Below are 19,422 nucleotides of genomic sequence, written 5' to 3' on the forward strand. Positions count from 1 at the left end.
TCATGTTGAATATTGATCTTCACCACAGTGGCACCTGCTGATTTAGCTGTGACACAATTTATTCATGAAACATTTCCCAATAGTAACCGACTTATCTTTCAGCCTTGGTTTATGGAAAGGGGTTACCAATCCTGACCTGTTTATGTAAGAGTTCTGAGCTCATGTGACAACAGCTGAATCGGGTCCTTCTGTTCTCTGATCTCTGGGCTCCGGCTGGGTTTGATCTTTCAGTCGTGCACTGATTTTACTTTTGTTTTGGTGGCAATTAGCAAATATGAGTTCATAACTTGATGAGGCCGGACAATGCGGCACATGACAGTTTTAAAGGAGCCTCCATCTGCTGCTTTGAAGCTCATCCAAAACAGGACAGGCTTTCTCAGCTGATCAAAGAGTGAATGGAATTTAGATAATTAAATATATTGTGGGAATAATTACATTCAAGGAATAGAAATTTAACCCCAAAAACAACCCCTCAAGGTCTACATAATAGCTCTGAGCAGAACCTTCACGTGCATATCGTGGCTTTCCTTAGAGGATTAAGGATTAATTACACTAATATGGAAACATGGACGTATGGAATTTGGGTGGCATGCTGAGATGCCGACGCCATTCATGAAGGTGTGATGCAGATGAAAGTGGTGAAAAAACATAGTGAAGGGAGGTTTTTTTTAATTATTGTTTTAAAAGGTCCCATATTGTGAAAAACTCACTTTTCCCATGTTTCTGCACGACTATTATGGGTTTGGTTCATTATCAACCCAAAAACATCCAGTCCAACCTGAGTAGGTTGCATAGTTCTGTACCTACTGAAACACGTCTGGAAGAAATCCTCGTTTATGTTACGTCACATTGTTAGAACGTGCACAAGACGTGTATGCACATGCATCCACACTCATTGCGTGCACGCAATGAATTTATTTTCGTTTTCGTTTTCAGACGCTTGTCTGACAGAGCTATTTGAGACAGAAATGACAGACGCTGTCCTGCAGCATCTGTTTGCTATTTTGACCAAAGACTGGCACAGATATTTCATATAAGTGTCTGGGAACTGCGTTAACTTGTGGAAAAAGGGTAGAATATGGGACCTTCAATTTAGTAGTTTAACCGAACCAGACAGAAACTGAAATCTCTCCCAGTTTCAGCACCTGTTGATGTTTGTGCTGCAGAGTGTTTTGAAGTTCATTGTGAAATAGCACATAAACAGCAGCAGCATCCCAGCTGGCTGTGCTGAAGGACTCCACATACAAACATGCAGCACCTGCAGGTCTGAGGAGGATTTATGGCTTCTGTCACTGAACGTCTTCTTTCTCCTGTTTATCTCTCTTTTTTTAGGAAACTAAAGACTTGTGTATCGGAACAAAAGCCTTGTTCTTCCTTTCCTTGCCGTGTCCGATCTAGCTGCACTCCAACAAATATTACATTCTCTCCCATTCCCTATTAAAGACACTTTTTACACCAATATCTCAGACTTTTGCCCCACTTCTTCCTCCCTCCAATAAATTGCAGCTTTTCTGAACTGACTCTAATACATTAGCTGATTTAATCACACTGTACTTTCTGTTTTAAGGGGGTTGGATGTAATTTAAACAGACTTTTCCTTTCATTTATCTTCAAGTCAGGTTTATTCCATCACGAGGCACAAGTCTACTGATTGCTGCCCCCTAGTGAACCTCATTTTACATGAACAGACCTCCCTGCAGCAGATTGGACGCTGTGGTTCAAACTGAAAAGGCTGAAATAATTTTTAACAAGTGTAAATCCACTTACGAGGGGAATGAGATGCTTGGCGGAGGTTTGCGCTCTCCTATTGCTTTTGTAGTTCTTGCTGTTTACTGACTTTACAGTTCTCTACTTGTTGCCTGCTCTGCGCTGATTCTCTGACGTCTTTGAAGCACAACATTTATAACACTGGAAAATTAGGGCAATTTCATTGTACCAAAATATTGTATTCACAAAATGTGGGTATAATAGTTGCTAAGAAGGGACGCTTTCTACCTGAACCCCAAACCTGATAACACATATATGGGTTGTAAAACCAAACCAACCAAACTGACCAACCATAACAAAAAGAAATGGGTGAAAACTGAAACCCGCCCGGAGGATAAAATGGGAAATATAAAGAAGGGAAATACAAATGAGGCACAAGCTACAGTGTTTTAATGATTCAAGGTGGATTTTTAAGTAGATTTTTAAGATGCATCCATAAAAGTCAGATTTACCTCCAGTTTTTGTCCTCGTGTATTTTATGACATACCGGTAATAAACGTACTTTCTGGGGTGTATTGCTTGCAAAATGAGGCAATTTAGTTGAAAGGTTCAAATATGATATCATCGAGTTTATGGGAAGTGTGGCGTCAAAATCTCATACAGTAGCTCTAATATGGGGGGGGGGAACCTTCCTTCGTACAACTTCTTAAAGTATTATAAAAGAGAGATACAACATTACGGCCTTTTTCAATTAAACTTGCAGCACGACGCTTCTTGTTTTATGAGAGACATAACAAAAAGATGCCGTGGTCAAAGAGTCGTGAGTGTTATTATGGATAAACACATTAATTACAGAGCAGTACACTGTATACTGTCTTTAATAGCATTGCCTCTGTTTTGTGCAGAAACAATTGCGCTCCAGTTGCAACAATGAAATGCACACAACAGACAAGCATGTGTGTTTACATGTGGTCATGATTAAAACAATGATGTCGTAGTTTGAGCATTTGCTTCTCTTAGCTGATTGTCATGACACCTGCTTCGTGAAGTGTTTTCATATGCTATGCTTCGACTGAGCTGTAGTTAAAAATAAATACTGTAAGAGCTGTAATGTGCAAGAGGGCTTCAAACCACTTCCTGCCTGGTGGTCAGTCTACAGGAAGTCGTGTGGCTGTTGCATCCTGTGCAGAGCGGCTCTGATTGGGTTGCGTGTTTGAATCAGATGTAGGTTCCTCCCTTCTTTTTTATCATATTTCTTTGTTTGGAAGAATAAAACGTGACACAAATGCTATTCCGTAGTCGTGCTTGCAAGTATTTTTGATGGTCGACCCAGCTAGAGTCTCTCTTAGGGTTAGAATCCCTCTGATTCCTTTTTGACAATGGCCTTTTTTGGGCTTGAGTTTGGAATACTGCACAAGAAGCTTTATTGCAAATTGCTAATTTATTGCACGTTTTTGAGAAAGATAATCCACGCACATGAGAAGTACAAAGATTAAAAAAGATGCAGTAATCATTCCAAAGCATCCTGTAATACATGCTTTGTAAAAAAAAATATATATATATATATATATATGTCTGAAGAGTTGGCAATAGACTAGATCTCTTTCTGTAATCGATGTAATGCCTTTAATGAGCCCCAAACACCTCTGTGGTCTCATTTAGCCACCTCCTCTCAGTGGCTGTTGGAGACTAAACCCATGGATGTACGGACACATGGATGCAGGGTTCCATTCCCTCTACCAATGTGTATCCATGTCCTGAGGGAAGAGTGTGAGAGACACTGTGTTTGCCTTGTCTTTGCCTCTCTTTCTCCCCTCGCTGCCCGCCTCCCTGGCAAAACATCAAGTGTGTTTCAAGGTTAAGATACCGTTAACGTCTGCTGTGCGAATGCAGACCACAGCAGTGACCTCAGTGTGACTCCCTGAAGCTTTGAGATCGGCGTTATCTTTGTTTAACACAGGATCATTGTGTTTATCAAAGAGTTGTCCTTCACTCGCTGAGTCTCTGAGAGTCTCTGTGAGAAAAGAGGGAGACAAATTACAACTAAGACAAGCTCTTCAAGAGAAATGTGACATGTCATGTTCCGGATTGTTTCCAACAAGAGAGTGATAAGTACTTTAGGGCAAAGGTCACAGTGCAGGACGTATCCGAATTCTCTCGGGACGGTTACGGCGCTGACAGCCAAGGACAGACCACGTTAATGTGGGCCATCGGGTCTTCCTCACATCCCGCTGAAACCTTATCTGAGTGACGCCACACCATCATCCCAAGGTCTTCTCCAGCTCAACATGTTTCTGGTAATCATTTCTATTTTCCTGGCTGAATGCATTCTGCCTTTTAGCAGTGAGCAGAAGGAAACAATGAGAGGGGGGGGGGGACAAGAAGAAAGATCGATATTGAAGTTAGGGATTTATTTCATGAGGGAAACTTTGAATAATGCCATCTTCAATTTAGTCAAATATCTCTATAACAGTTCATCATGCTCGATGTAAAAGAATGTTTCATTAACTTTAAATGGCAAGTGGCTGTGTGTTTGGCAGTCGTTTCTATAATCCATTCAGGGGTTACATTTTTAATTCTGGCTGGAACTGCAACACAATTCTCAAGCAAAAATGTCCATTGCATACTGTGACCAAAAAAAAAAATGAAACACAGACAGATTTCACATTTTCAAATGACACACATCACACACATTTTTGCATTTAAATATTTCAATAAAAAATTGATTGTTGTTTTTAGACAAATCAGTGAAAAAGGAACAGAAATATTCTGGGTGACTAATAATAAAAGCTTGGATCACAATTTCAGCATCTCTCTGACATGAGCAGTATTTCTCAGATGAAAAGGAATATGTTCCATGACCTCGTCAGAATGAGCATAATGACCTCTCTAGACAGACAGAATACATTCAGCACATCAACATTATCAATCAATCAAATCTTTATTGCAGACACAATGGTCCAATAAAAAAAACACACACATAACATTTACAACGTTTACACAGTGAACACAGTAATCCTATAATACCTGAGTAAATCTTATCTTCTCTCGTCAGAACTCTCCTCACCCAAATCTTATGCTCTTATTTCCCAGTTAAAATAAACTCGTCTGCGCTTCGTTTTTCTTTTGGCTTCTCCAGAGTTTAGGGCTCCTCGAATCCTCAACCCTTCCACTCCTCCACGCGTGGGTTAATTACACGTTCGGGTCAGACTTTTGGCCCCTGGCTTGGTTTGGCTCCTCACATGATGGGACATTCCTGTCGAGCAGCCCCTCCCTTGAAGTCCCTCAACGCGCAGACTCGCCGGTTCTTCTCCGCTGTCAGGGCAAAGGCAGATCTTTTGACAGTATGGCGGCGGGGTGCAGCTGGAAGGATGCTACTGTTGCCGGAGATGCGTTTGTTGCCAGCAGGACGTAAATGGATTATCGTGGGCATTGAAAGAAGAGGATTTTGCAAGAAAGGCCTGACGCCGTGAGCTCAAAAAGATGGCCAGGCTCGCCGATTACTTTTTAGTGGTCGGTTACGACCTCGACAACCGAGGTGGGTGCCGGAGTTAGCCTGTCCTTTTAGCTTCAACTAGCTGTGAATGAGCAGGAGGCGGGGCCGAGGCGGGGCCGCCACTCAGCGTTGGGCGAGTTTAGGCGATGTCCGCTCGCTATTAGCCGTATACTGTGGGCCGGGGATGTGTAGGCCCCACGGGATTAGTGTACTTAAATGCTAGTCTGCCAGGTGGTGAACTGCAAATCTTTTGATAGTAAATATTTAATGCACAACTCCTTTTGCATTGCTTATCCTACAGAATTATTTTATTCTTTAACAAAAGTAAACGCGTGACTTTGTTGACAGCAAACTTCGGCTAACTTTATTTGCTAAAAGCTAGCGTTAGCCTCCACTAGCTCCGGGGGAGTACCTGGGCTCCTCGGCTAGCTGTGACACAAGGCGGATTTATTTAAACGTTTCCGTTTTCTGGCTGCATATTGTATCCTGTGCACACCTGCCGCAGTTAAAAGCTGAATGTTTTTAATGACTTGACGCAGGGGGTTTTTGGGAGTGAGTTGACAGCGCCGTGGTTGCAGCAAAGCGGCGAAACCCCTGCCGAGTTTCACTTTGACTTAAAGACATATTTTCACAGTAGAAACCGATGCTTCTCCTCAGCGGAGCTAGCGATTGTTGTCTTTGTTTGAGTTTTGTGTGGATTAACCCAGATAGCTTGTTTGCCCCTCCCTGAGCCCCCCCCCCCCCCCCCCCCTCGGACCGGGGCTGTTGTCGGGACGGGGTTTTGGACCGTTATCTGAGTCCCCCTCCCTTCAGCCCGAGCCTTGGCCTACATCGGTGTAGTATAATGGGCCTGCTTCAATCATGCAAATTGTAACTTTGCAAGCCCTCCGTGGCTAAAAAGCCTCATTGCTTTGCGCAAACCTGCATCACTTCTCTGATTGCTTTGTATTGCATCTCGCTGTACTTTTTTTCTTTTTACATAGGGGGATTGAATACAGGATGTCATAACGTTAGACACGGCCTACGCTGCTTCCTGTTTTAATGCAACGCAGAACAGAATGAGCCCATTAAAAAAAAACAAAGCATCTGTGCAGCAGACGTTAAAGCCACAATAGCTTTTAAATCCCAAACACTTTAGGGCGATGATGATTGTTGGCCCACTACTGCTGCCTCACTGTTTACCAGCAACGGTCCTCATACAGAAGTTTCTAGGTGGAGGCTTTCGGCCTCTGAATTTGCTGGAGTGAGGTAATTCCAATCTTTAGCATCATCCTTGTTTTGTAAGTTGCATGCTTTTCTGTTCAGCCAGTGTACCTCAAGCACATATCTGCTGGACCCATGCGTTTACATTAGAGCACGATACAGACCACTCATAATTATGAAGGTAAGCTTCCCAAGGTAGCCACATCTGATCTGAGGGGAAAGAATGGCGTTAAACAAAATGATCTGTGATGTGACTGTAGCTAAAAAAAAAGAGATGGAGAATGATTTAAATGCTGGTTACGCGGTTTTTGTTCAAAAGCGAGCTCGCCGATCACAGACAGGTGTTACAATATCAGTTCATCTCTGGGAGAAGGAAATATTTGTGCATGCGTGTGTTAGTATTTGGTTGTATTTGGATGTTTCCCGCATCAGTCCTGCTTTCACTATGTGACTGTAAAGAAAAACACAGGAATGAATGGTCCTCGATCATAAGAATGGCAGAATTGTGAAGCACAGAAGTGCTTCCTCTCGTGTTTCATCCTTCGTGCATCCTGTCTGTGTGCTTTTTTGTGAGCAGTTTCTGCGGTCACAGTTGAAGTTTTGCATGCATCGGGCACTGAAAGGTTTTCGGCGCTGACATCATCTGTCTTTCAGAGCGCCGTCAAAAACAGAAACTGGGTGGGCGTTTACAAACGGAACATCCTGATGGCTGGGCAGATGTTTCTATCTTGTCCTGGTTCATATTTGTAACAGACATAAACCCATTGATTGAGCCGTGAATCTACCATTCTGTGGGTGCTGTATCAGTGGGTCTTTGAACCAAGATGGCTGCTTGTGGGTTTTCAAGACTTTGGGGTGTGGTCGTCCTAGCGAGGGTCTCTTGAGAAATCCCACACCGTGTCCACACTGTTTTGACAGCAGCTCTTTCTGCGCCTTAGACCACCACAGCTAGATGGATCCACAGTCCAAAGTCCAAACAGGAAACTGGCTCGAGGACCCGGGGGGACACGTGTTTAGAGCGACAATCCAGATTGTCTCCCCGTTCGTATTTCAAACCCAAGAAAGGGCCGTGTGTTTGTGTGTTTGCGTGTCTTTGTGAGGCAGTGCAACCGAGAAGAGACACACACACACAAACACACACACAGGCGCAAACATACAGGCTCCATTGTCGGTCCATTTGTGTGCCTCTGGCGGTGCAGTTTTAGGGTGCTGCATCAGCCCTAAATAGAATTCGGGACATTTTTTCTTTTAGGCAGGAGCGACAAGTCTGACCCTCTTCTCCACACCCAGTTGCACACACGCACACACACACACACGCACACACACACACACACACACACACACACACACACGCGCACACACACACACACACTCACTGTTTACAGATGTCAGCTTGTGTCTATTACCAGCATGGAGTTTCGTGATGATCGTACTTGTGATTGTGACTTTGACATTGTTTGCTGTAACTTCTGTCTCTGACAGTTTTATAGCAGTGATTGTTGTCAGCCGCTGAAACAAAATGGTTTTAACTTTCGTTTCTTATTTTAGTGCCAGTTTGACTTTTAGTTAAACTGATGCCTGATTAGCGATTCCTGACATTGTTTAATGAACTAAATGAACTAATCCATTGTACAGAAAGCTACAGAAGACTGGCTTTTAGTTTGACCACTTGTTTTACGTAGGGATCGACCGATATGTTTTTTTTTTTTTTATGGCTGAAATGGATTGTTAGTAATCAAGGAGGCCGATGACTGATATTTGGAGACGATATTTATTTGCAGTAAATGTGAAAATATTGGCATCAAAATTTTGAATAATACGAACTCAAACGAAAAAGTAAACTAAAATATGTTGGTAGTTAAACAACCATTAATGCTCTGAGTTTTCTCTGATAGACGATGCTTTGCTGTCAGTTTCTGCAGCTTCTCATGTGACACAGACACAGCTCTCTATCCACCCCCTTAACGTGTTAGCCTGCAATAAAGCTAACTGCATTTTACTCTCTCTCACACACGTTTTTTACTGTTATCACCGACTACTTCCCGATCAATATGATCAGCAATCTTGTTTTTAGTGATTCACAGACGAGTCTGGAGAGACTGCAAGTGAGCAGAGCTGCCGCTTCTGTTTCTAGAACATTACTGGGCTCACATAAGTCTTTTCCACTGAGTTTGTTCACGCTAACAGTAACATTAATAATAGTTGTGAGTTGTACAGGACTGGGATGTTTAGAACAATGTTAGAGATAAAAAAAAAACAATTTTAAGAGAGTCTGCTACCTTAACTTGCCTTAGAAACATACGTGCTCTCCAGAGTTTCTTCACTCTTAAAGCTTGCTGCTGATTGGGTACATGCAGAGCCATGCCACGGGTAAAACAGCCAATCAGATGGTGCTGTGGGTGGGACAATGCCGGAGACAGAGAAGTGACAGCAGACCGACTGTCGGACGACCCCTCGTTTCATTCACTATTTGATCAGATTTAAACAATAATAGTTTCCAGAATTTGACTCTTTCGTCTCGGCACAATGATCAGAGTAAAATTTGCCACCCATCAATCGGCACTGTGACGTCTCCCATCATTTAACTGGGTGTTTGAGGCCTTTATGGGAAAACACGAACATGATTTTTTTTTTTCATCATAATCATCAAACCTACTTTCACATTTGTTTTTAGCTATGCTTGATGCCATGTGTCGATGACAGGTGAGGGGTGACGGGAGAAAGGAATCAACATTGTGCTTTGATAGTCGATGCTTTAAACATCGAGGCCATGTCTTGAGGCACGATAAATTACTAAACATCTGTAGAATGTGATCCACACAGTTGCCGTATTAGATCAGGGATTTCAGTTATTGTGGCAAAACTGCGACTAATCCGTGTGGTGCTTTGTGACTGCAAGCAGAGGTCCACCTAAAGAGATTTATAAACCTTTGAGAGTGAGTCTCCGCCAGTGGGGTGGAGGAGACAGGACTGTGTGTGTGTGTGTGTGTGTGTGAGATGCTGCCAGCAGTGCCTGCCTGTGGGCAGCCACTTCCTCCATCGCCTCGGAGCCCGGACTGCAGCCTTTTTGGCCCTCCAAAAATAGCCTTCACAATCTGCCTTTCATGGGGAAAGCGACAGAGTGATGCCGGGTCGCGGCCGAGGCTGTGCTGCTCTGATGCTCGTGTGTCTGCGTTGGCATGAACGGCTTCCTTCAACCAATCAGACAGCTGGCTGGAATGTCTCTGTGGCTTTACTGTGTTTCCTGTGGCATTGTCTACGCTCCGTCTGTGGTGGAGGTTATGGTGAACGCCTGTCACATATTAGCTGTGTCTCAATTCAAGGACTGCATCATTTGAAGATTTTATTTGAAGATCAAGGGTGTCTGTCCCATTGAGAATCCTCATCAAATATAGAAACGGTGGATGACTGGACATTTGGGTGTTCTGGAACACATTAATGTTAATTTATGTTATTGTATTGTTGTTTTATCATAAGTAGACACATTCAGATAAATTCCCCAGTTACAATGCGTGTTTCAATTTCCAGTTCAGATAATAATAAAAAAAAAAACTTTATTTGTCTCATTGGTAGGGCTGGGTAAAAAAAATCGTTTAAATCGATTCTGGATCGATTTCCTTTTAATTTTGCGGAATCGATTCATGGCTGTGTCGTAGTCAGCCGCGCATATGCAAAATTCACTCGCATTTACTACCGGATTCTCCGCCGGCTATAAAGATAACGGCGGTTTGTAAAGATTTATGCGTAGTCGGTAGTAGAAAACGAAGGCTTTCGGCACCTTGTCCATGTGCTGGAACCACAATACCTTATGGTGCAACGCGTCACAGTAGCATGACTTGTTTAACAGGTTATTTTTGCACTTTAAGAAATGCCTTTTATGCACGTTGATGCAGGTCAGGTTTACTCTGTCACATTTTGTCAGACTGTTTGATTTACAGTTCAAGTTTAAAATGAATTTACAAGTAAACCCACTTATTTAAAAAGCAATTTAATACCTTAGGATGTGAGAAAAAAAATCAGAAGTGAGATTGATATTGATCAAGTCTGTGACATTTTAATTTAAGTTGGATGGAGCGCGACCCACTTTCCTGAAATGTTTAGTCACTGAGGCTGCCTCTAATGCTGCTTCCTCTCCTGGAAAACCTTTATTTGACCTGGAAGGAAGGATGCGAGTTGCTAAAAAGCTTTTTCGCAAAGGAAATGTCCAAAAGGTGATGGTGGTCGCCAGACATAGCAGAGCCCTAAACAGCAGCTTCTCTGCTGGTTTTAAAGATGGACTATGTAACATAATCATATTTACTATAATATAACATGAAAACTCTATGTCTAAATGTCCAGAATTACATACTGGTGTCCTAATCCTTCCTGTCCCTGACCCAATAAGGAGCTTCATTCTGTCGCTGCTTCCAATCAGAGAATGACTCACACTCCTTCGTATTACTTACAAGCCTGTCCTGCGTGTGTGAGCCCCCCCACATATTTGCTTGCTGATGAAACGTGTGTGTGCAGCAGCAAGCTGGGGTGGATAGCAGAGAAAGTGCTGTCATAGGGTGTGGCGTATAAAGTCATGCATCGCCATGTCTTCACCCAAAGAGCTTTATGAACGTTACCTTAGCAGAGTGGTCGTCTGACGATTAGAGCAGCTTTGGCTGCTCTCGCATTATGTACCCAAGTTTCACCTGTACTTGAGTTATGTTGCTGAAAGCTTGCCGTGTGGCTTCTGGCCTAGATGTGAAACAAATGACGAAGTGCTAGCCGTAACATTATTGCAAGTCGACAATAATTTAGGCAGCACGGAAATAAAGTCATCAAGAAATAGTTTGAGCCGTTGAGCACAGAGCTCTGCTGTCCCCTATTATGAAAAACTCACTTTTGCCCGGACTTTTTAGTCCACAAAACATCAGCGGAACTTCAAATCCCATCAGTCTTGCGTCGTTCTTTTGAACAACCGAGTAAGATGGGGGGCTTGTTTTAAAGTGTTACAGCCAGAAAGGCACTCTGTTGTCAAAGGTGCCGCTTTCAGGTTCTCACGATGCTCAAGAAAGTAAAGTTTTAAAAGTCAAGATCGATCGGTGCCGATTTCCTTGATTAACTTATCCACCGATCTTTCTATCTCCGCAGAGGTCTGACAGTCGGCCACTGTCTTCTCCTGCTCTGCTCGGCCAGTAAATCACCGTCAGCCTTGCCGGCGCTTGCCTGAGCCTGTGGCTCCGCCCCCTGCCGCATTGAAAGCGAGCGCCTGTTTAGCTTGGCTGGACATGGAGATGAGAAAAGAAAGTCACCTGTCTGGTGAAAAAGAGAAAATGAGCTGTGCCATGTTAATTCTTGTTATTACCCGCCGTTGACATATGAACACGTTAAACACGTTAAACTAAGAGCGTATGCAGTCAGTTATCTAGACAATCGGTATCGGCCATTGCAATCGGTGCACCCCTAATATACGTAACAAACCCGCTGATAATCATGGGCTGACCTCTTCATTTGACCCTTTCTGTGTCTCTGCAGTGGAGGGGGAGGGTCAAGGTCACATTCTCCAGCGGTTTCCTGAGAAAGATTGGGAGGACAGCCCGTTCCCACAAGGCATTGAGCTGGTAAGTTAACACTTATTACATTGCGATCCGAACTAAGACTTGTAATACGATTAGAGCGGACGGGGAAATCTTTAGCGCCTGTTTCGTTACGTTAATGATAGCCTAGCCCAGGAAGAATCAGCCCGAGGTCCCGGAGGAACATGTAGTCGCCCACGTTGGTTTATTACTCTTCCTTTCTTCCATCGTCTAATTCTAACCGTTGTTCCTGTTTCGCTGTGTCTTCTCTCTCACCATCCTCAACCTCAACTCTAGTTCTGTCAGCCCAGCGGTTGGCAGCTGGTTCCTGAGCGGCAGCCGGCCTCCTTCTTCGTAGCGGTTTTGACCGACATCAACTCGGAGCGTCACTACTGTGCCTGCTTCACCTTCTGGGAGGGTCTGGACGGCTCAAAGGTGAGGCAGGCGTCAGCTAGGACATGGTCCCTCGCCGTTACGACATTGTGTAACCTGCTGCACAAGTTCTGTTTGTGTTAAATAAAATAATACTGGAACATTGAAGGTGTATGCCGTCAGTTATTTGAAAACATCGGCCAGAATCGGCAGCTCGGGACTTTTTAGTGATCGGTGATCGGCCAGAAAATTGCAATCGGTGCACCCCTCGATTTTACATATCAGTTTATCATAACAGTTTATAATAACAGTTTATAATAACAAGTGCAGCAAATGTTTATTTCAAGGAATTCCCAAGATGCTCTGCTGTAACGTTCATATGTGTGGAAAGACGTGCTGGGATATGACTAAGTACTGCTCTTTCTATCCTCCATGTTCGGCTGCAGAAGGCAGAGACCAGCGAGGAAGATGAAGAGGAGTTGGCTGTCGTCCAATCAGCTCAGGTCTTTGCCCCTAAGAGCCTGGTGCTGGTGTCCCACCTGGACTACACAGAGGTGTTCCGGGTACGAGAGACACCACAGATCCAAATACCAGCTCTGCATATTGTCGTATATATGTTCTGCATGGTCTATAGAACCCCCTGGATAATCTTGAGAGAAATACATTGAAGGTTTTTTTTTTGCCGTCAATTTAATAGGAAACAACGCGAATGTTGGCCTTTGACCTCTGTGTTCTCTCTTATTGCGCAGAACTGCCTTGGGCTCATCTACACCGTTCATATCGATGGCCTGTCCGTCCCTTTGGAAACGGTGATTGGAAATCTCCTCACTTGTTTCATTCCCATTGCTGGAGGCTCTCAGGTAACTGCTGCCTTTCATCTGTTTCTCACACCCCACTTCAAAGGCTAAAGTTAGCGCTCTAGCTTGATGCCTGACCCGGCTCATCGAGGGGGGACGGTTAACTTTGACGCTGTGCGCTCGTACATCTTGTTGTCATTTCATGCCTTGCTCAGCAGCACAGCTGATTAACTCTTTCAGTGCCAAACATTTTCAGCTCAGCTATGTGCTGAGTGCCCCGTTTCTTTTGCTCATTTGCCATATTTTCACAGAATATTTTCTACCATGACGATACTATACTATACTATACTATACTATATATATACTATGACAAACACCAAACATACCAAATTAAAGATTAAAGTCTCTTCTTTCACCATTTGTTGTTCTGGCGTTATTGGTCGTTGAAGAGAGGCAGGGTTCAATGTCAGGGTTGGTAGTGCACGTTTGTGTTTAGCTAGACGTCGATGGCATTAAAATGGTCATTGCTGTAGTGAAGTCAAGCTTGTACAGCGGAAGGGTCTATTCTCTATAGGGCACTGCCGGGTGTCGCGGTGCTCTCCAGGGTGCTGATTCTCCCGGCGGGTGCAGCTGAGCTCTTCTTCTTTTCTCTTTCTACCTTCCTTGCGTGAACGCTTGAGACTGGAAAACAAACAAACCTGCATATTGTGTTTCATTGCTGCTCGGTACCGGTGACCTTTCTCCAGCGGGGCTGTCTCAGTCGTGTTCACGCTCACCTTTACCTGTAAGCTGACCCAAACATGCACTGTGCATACATATGGGTTGTATTTAAGAGCTTATTTGTCAGACTTTTGCTTTTTGTATTTTTTGTTTCACCATTTTTAATAGATTTGGTTAGAACCATGTTCTTAATCTCACCCCAGATAAAAAGTGATTTTTCTTTCTGTTTCGTTATTCAGGTATTTGTGTGTAGTAAGTGATTCAATCTGATGGGAATGCTGTTACACTTGTTGATTCACATGTTGAACGTTTCTGTCCTCAGTTGGACGGTCCACCTCTGTGTCTTTTTGTGCACCTACTGTACACTGGTTCCTCTGTGTTACAGATAAGTGTGTCCCCAGTTTGTAGTGTAGACACAGTTCCTCAGGCCCTGGCCTGTGACTGGCTACTGGCCTGTCTCCAGGTAACTTTACTCTTGTTTAAGCTCCACCAATCAACAATAAGCACAGTCCTACTGAGTTGGTTAATCACAGAGACGAGCTGTTTTCTGTCAGTCATTGCAGATCATGTGTGGTTGACGGCGCTTCAGCCACTTCTGACCCGCTTTTTGTGTCCGTGATCAAAGAGTTTCTTCAGGATTCAGCTTCGGATATTTAATTTCTCTTTTTTTCTTATCTTGTGTTTGTCATCAACTTGATTTGTTGCAGCTTTAATATGCATTTTAAAACGTATATTTTTGTTCCCCCAGTCTCTCAGCCATCCACACAAACACACACTCCCCAAAGCGTCGCCGTGCGGGTTGCAGTTCAGCTGCTGGGAGACCATATGGGATGGCAGATGGGCTCGTACCGGGCAGCGCCTGAATGAGAGAATCAGATCTAATCGGTCTTAACACACACATAGACTGATGCACAGCTCACCTCACACACTTAACACATGTGCAAACACAGGCCGGAGCCAGATCTCAGTCATCATACTGGTGATCAGTGGTTCCATTAAAGAGCTGTGTAATACCTAGAATGGAATGCAAACGCATTCATCCATATAGCAGCACACAGCTCCTTGAGACGGTCAGAAATGACTCAGCCGAGCACAAACCGTTCTCAACGGGAGGACACGCCACTTGTAAAAGAGACGGCACACATTCCTAGAGCTGTTTAATCAGCCACTCTAAATGTCTGTCGTTGCACGGAGGGTCTGCTCTGTTTAAACACACAGCGCGCTGACATTTCTGAATACTGTTAGAGCAACACGTAGCAAACAGTTCTGTAACCTCATTTCTATATTATGTGCTGGGTTAATAGCTGGCATCACATAATTGTGCAGGTTAAACGCACTCGATGGTTTGTGTCACTTATTTTATTGTGTTCTGTAATAAATACTTTTATAGCACCGAGTACTTTCTTTGATTAACTAAAGTTTTGCGACTTAATAGAGCTGATAGAAGTTTGTTTCATTTGTTACGAAGCAGTTACAGCTGAGGCCAGTATGAATTCATCACCCTCAGTGTCTTACACATTATCGACTCACCATGCGTGTATACAGGCTGATATTGATTGGAGCAGACCTCAATGGGCATGTTGGTGAAGGAACTAGGAGATGGAGAAGTGATGGACGAGTTTGGTGTTCAGGACGGGAACCTAGAAGGACAGATGGTGGTGGACTTTTCCAAAAGGATAGAAATGGCAGTAGTTAATACTTATTTCCAGAATAAACTAGAACACAGGGTGACCTACAAGAGTGGAGGGAGGAGCACACAGGTGGACGGCATCCTGTGTAGACGGAGCAGTTTGGAGGAGGTTGGTGACTGTAAGGTTGAGATAGGAGAGAGTGTAGCCAGCCATCTGCTGGATGTCCATATCTCACCAGTAACATGTCATTTTAAATCCATGTGAGGATGCAGGCGTTCATAAACAGCAGCTTCTTTAATAACCTCTTAGAAAGCCACATTAAAATATCTAATCTTTTCCAAGACGTTTCCAAATAATGGCTGTGACATCGTCGACAACCGCTGAGTGTTTCCATCTACGTACTGCTGCCCACAATATTATTATTGTTGTAATTATATATGACAGACTCTTAATTATTTACATCCTTTTCTCTTTCGCTCTGTTTGTTTGGGCTCAGGAATTAAGGCTCCATCTGTTCTGCTGAACGCTAAATGACGGCGTTTCTTCGTTTGGCACATTCCGTTTTTACACGGCTGTCGTCCTGCGGCTCGTGTTTACGTGTCGTTGTTTGTGCAGCTTCCTTGTTTTGCCGCGCCGCTGCATTACGGTTGCTGTCGTTTCTAACATGTGTCTTATCCTGCCGGGTGATGTTTGCGCGTCTCTGCTGGATGCTCGTGTAGCCGGGCCAGGAAGAGAGAGAGGAGAGTTTGGTATGCCCAGCCGACCTTCATTCTCTCCTCGTCACAGATCGGCTTCCGCTTCTTCTGCTTCCTTGCCTCCACCCATTCCCTTCAACCAATCCACACACACACACATCCTGTGGCAGGAGAGCCAATCTGGACGCTTTGACACAGATTCAATATGTGACCCTCAGCTAATCATTTCATTTAAATATTTTAAGTACGTAATTTATATTTTTGGACTCCGATTATCCCTCTGTACTTGTGGTTAGCACATGTTTATATCACACTAGGAATAGATAGACATGTAATAATACTGTAGTTTAGTTATTTGCATCTATAAGTGTGTTACATTTTTATTAATGAATACTATTTAACAATAATTGAAGTTCTTATATGAGGACATGTCTCTGTTATGTAAATATACGGCATTCTGTATTTCTGGGTGCTCAAAGGGGTTGTTGACAAATACATTAAAAAACATCAATACACATTTTAAACTGGTGATTCAATGTGTTGAACGACCTTACTTGGCTTGCTACTCCAGCAAACACTACAAACCAGTTATTATCTTCGGTCATTCAAGGCCGACCTTTTATCCTTTTATCAGTCATCAAAGACCAAACAGTGAATTGAATAGTGCTGATGATTAGACGATGAGTCACAATATTGAATCAATAACAGCTCACCTGTGTTTGCTGCTGCTGTAGATGGCATGAGATTAAGCCGCACCTTTGCCTCCCAACTGTCCCAGTGCACCGCTGTCACTGTTCACTGGTTTGTGAAGCTTGGGGGCTCCTCAGAAAGATTGATTTACATCTTGGATGTCTGCCATTACATATTAATCCAGGTGTTAAGAACACGGGGTGGGCCTACAAGGGTGGAGGGAGGAGCACACAGGTGGACGACATCTTGTGTAGACGGAGCAGTTTAGAGGAGGCTGGTGATTCGATTAACTCGCTTCCCACGATGCATCTGGATCCAGCGTTGCCTGGTCAAGATAATGTGATTCAGTTGGTTTTAGTAATTTAGGTTTTTTAGGTTTATATGGACTCTACACTCATTTTGATGGTTTGGACATGTCCAGAGGAGAGACGGGGACTATATCGGTAGAAGGATGCTGAGGATGGAACTGCCAGGGAACAGGGCTAGAGGTCGACCCAGGAGAAGAGACATAATGGCAGTGAGGGAGGACATGGGAGCGGCTGGTGTTGGGGAGGACGATGCAAAGGGACAGGGTGAAGTGGAGAGCATTGATTTGCTGTGGTGACCCCTCAGGGGACAAGAAGACAGTACAGTAGCAGTAATACAAATATTCCCATGTAAGTTTGCGTTCACGATGCAAGAGGAAGGAGAATTGTGATGAAGTGAGAAAAATAACTGAATTTTCATTTTGAGCAAACTGTGTTGCCCGAATTAACGAAGGACACACAATAGATGGAAATGTGTTCACTCATGTTTCATGGAATCAAGAGATCGCGTCATCTTCCTGCAGATTTGTCATTTGTCAGGGACACAGTGGATCAGTTTGGTTATGAGTGGGACACAGTTTTTAGACACAACATATCCCTGCTGTTCTAATATCCTTAAAGGCAGTTTAAATCTAAACTGTGATAAGCCTTTCCACACTGGTAAATTTGCAGATGTTCATTTAATGCTAGGACTGATTTCATGGCTCTAAATCGATCCAATCAATCTCCTTTTCTTCTGTGCTCGCATTAAACTGCAAATCGGCTGCATGACCCCTGCCATTATTTCAGCCTTGCCATGAAGACCTGTTGCCTTGGTGATGCTGGTGTCGTTCAGCTGCGAGGTTGTTGGCGTCGAGTCCTGATTGGCTGGAATGGCTTGTGTTTTGTTTGCGATGTACCTGCTAAGCTTCTGGGATTCTCCATCACTCTGTCACTGGCTCTCGCTGCTCTGCTTCTCTTTTTCTGAGAAGAGATCTCTGGTTCTTTGCTTTTCTCACCTCCCTTTGCAAATTGTTCTTTTCTCTCCCTGTCGCTCTAATCCACAGAGGACTATAACATTAGGAGCTGGAGACCGGCAAGTCATCCAGACCCCCATCGATGACTCACTTCCTGTCAGCGGCTGCAGCGTGGCCCAGCTCTTCAGACAGCTCGGTACGATTCAGTCCCTCGTTGGCTGCCCCATTTGCAAATATATGACTCGTGATTTGGCTCGAGCTCCAGGATGTCCGACTTATTGGCTTTCCAGCTCACTGTCCGTATCGTCCAGTTTTGAAAACATGAAATATTAATGGTGGTGGCCATTATTGGTCTGGAACCACTTAAACCAGTCGGATGTTAGACTGGACCTGTACCAGACACTCTGGGATGAACAATGGTGGCAAACGTCTCATCCCAGGCTCCTCCTTGTTGTTGAGAGGATGAATCTGGATTAAAACAGCCAGAAACTCTTTTAGTTCCTGGAATGAACTTTGGAATCCGTCACTCCCGGTTACAGTAAGGCGATATCGTTTTTTATAGTTTATTCTACACTTACAGATTTTCTACCCGCAATAAAAATTTGAATTTGAAATGATACGCTGTTCCTACAGTATGTAACTGTGTTAATGATTAACCGCTTGAACTTAAAATACCCTGTTAATAGTGTGTTAATCATCTAACATAGAATAGAATAGCTTTAAGAAGTGAATTTAAAGCTTTAACCTCTAAGTACTCGAGGAACTTTCAGTGTTCCGTCAAAATAGATTACTAGAGCATCTAGATTTTCAGATAATGAGCCTTCGTCTCTGTGTGATGCTCTTCTTCCTCAGGTATAGTGAATGTGTTGTATCTGTTCTGCGCGGCCCTGACGGAACATAAGATCCTTTTCCTGTCGAGCAGCTACCAGAGACTGACGGACGCCTGTCGTGGATTGCTGGCCATCATGTTTCCCCTCAAATACAGGTTTGACTCCACTCTTCTGCTTTCATTTTCAGGATTCATTTCATCTGCAGATGAGCAGCGCTGTAAAATCTCTCTCTGTCTGTGGCCCTTTCAGCTTCACCTACGTTCCCATTCTGCCGGGGAAACTGCTCGAGGTCCTGAGCACCCCCACCCCCTTCATCATTGGTGTCAACTCGTTCTTTCGCTCGGAAACGCAAGAATTGGTGGGTTTACATCACCAAACATGTTATATAACAGGCTGTTGCATGTTGGCACAGGCAGATTCTTGGAGATTTGTCTTAATTATCAAGTCCTGGAACTCCGTCACACAGTGGAGCAG

The 19,422-nt window shown here is 43.8% G+C and overlaps 1 protein-coding gene across 1 annotated transcript in view; it reads left to right on the plus strand.

The window, feature by feature from the left end:
- The first annotated feature begins 5,076 nt into the window (after positions 1 to 5,076).
- The window catches only part of sbf1 (SET binding factor 1), a 30,766-nt gene continuing 16,420 nt past the window's right edge, over positions 5,077 to 19,422 (plus strand). Inside the window, exons 1-9 of the mRNA XM_068755008.1 lie at positions 5,077 to 5,245; positions 11,912 to 11,997; positions 12,250 to 12,396; positions 12,774 to 12,887; positions 13,074 to 13,184; positions 14,227 to 14,304; positions 18,209 to 18,314; positions 18,971 to 19,103; positions 19,198 to 19,306. Of these exons, the coding sequence (XP_068611109.1) occupies positions 5,191 to 5,245; positions 11,912 to 11,997; positions 12,250 to 12,396; positions 12,774 to 12,887; positions 13,074 to 13,184; positions 14,227 to 14,304; positions 18,209 to 18,314; positions 18,971 to 19,103; positions 19,198 to 19,306 (939 nt within the window). The 5' untranslated portion in view covers positions 5,077 to 5,190. The remainder of the gene's footprint in view (positions 5,246 to 11,911; positions 11,998 to 12,249; positions 12,397 to 12,773; positions 12,888 to 13,073; positions 13,185 to 14,226; positions 14,305 to 18,208; positions 18,315 to 18,970; positions 19,104 to 19,197; positions 19,307 to 19,422) is intronic.

Source organism: Brachionichthys hirsutus, chromosome 22 (assembly GCF_040956055.1).
Source record: "Brachionichthys hirsutus isolate HB-005 chromosome 22, CSIRO-AGI_Bhir_v1, whole genome shotgun sequence".
NCBI lineage: Eukaryota > Metazoa > Chordata > Actinopteri > Lophiiformes > Brachionichthyidae > Brachionichthys > Brachionichthys hirsutus.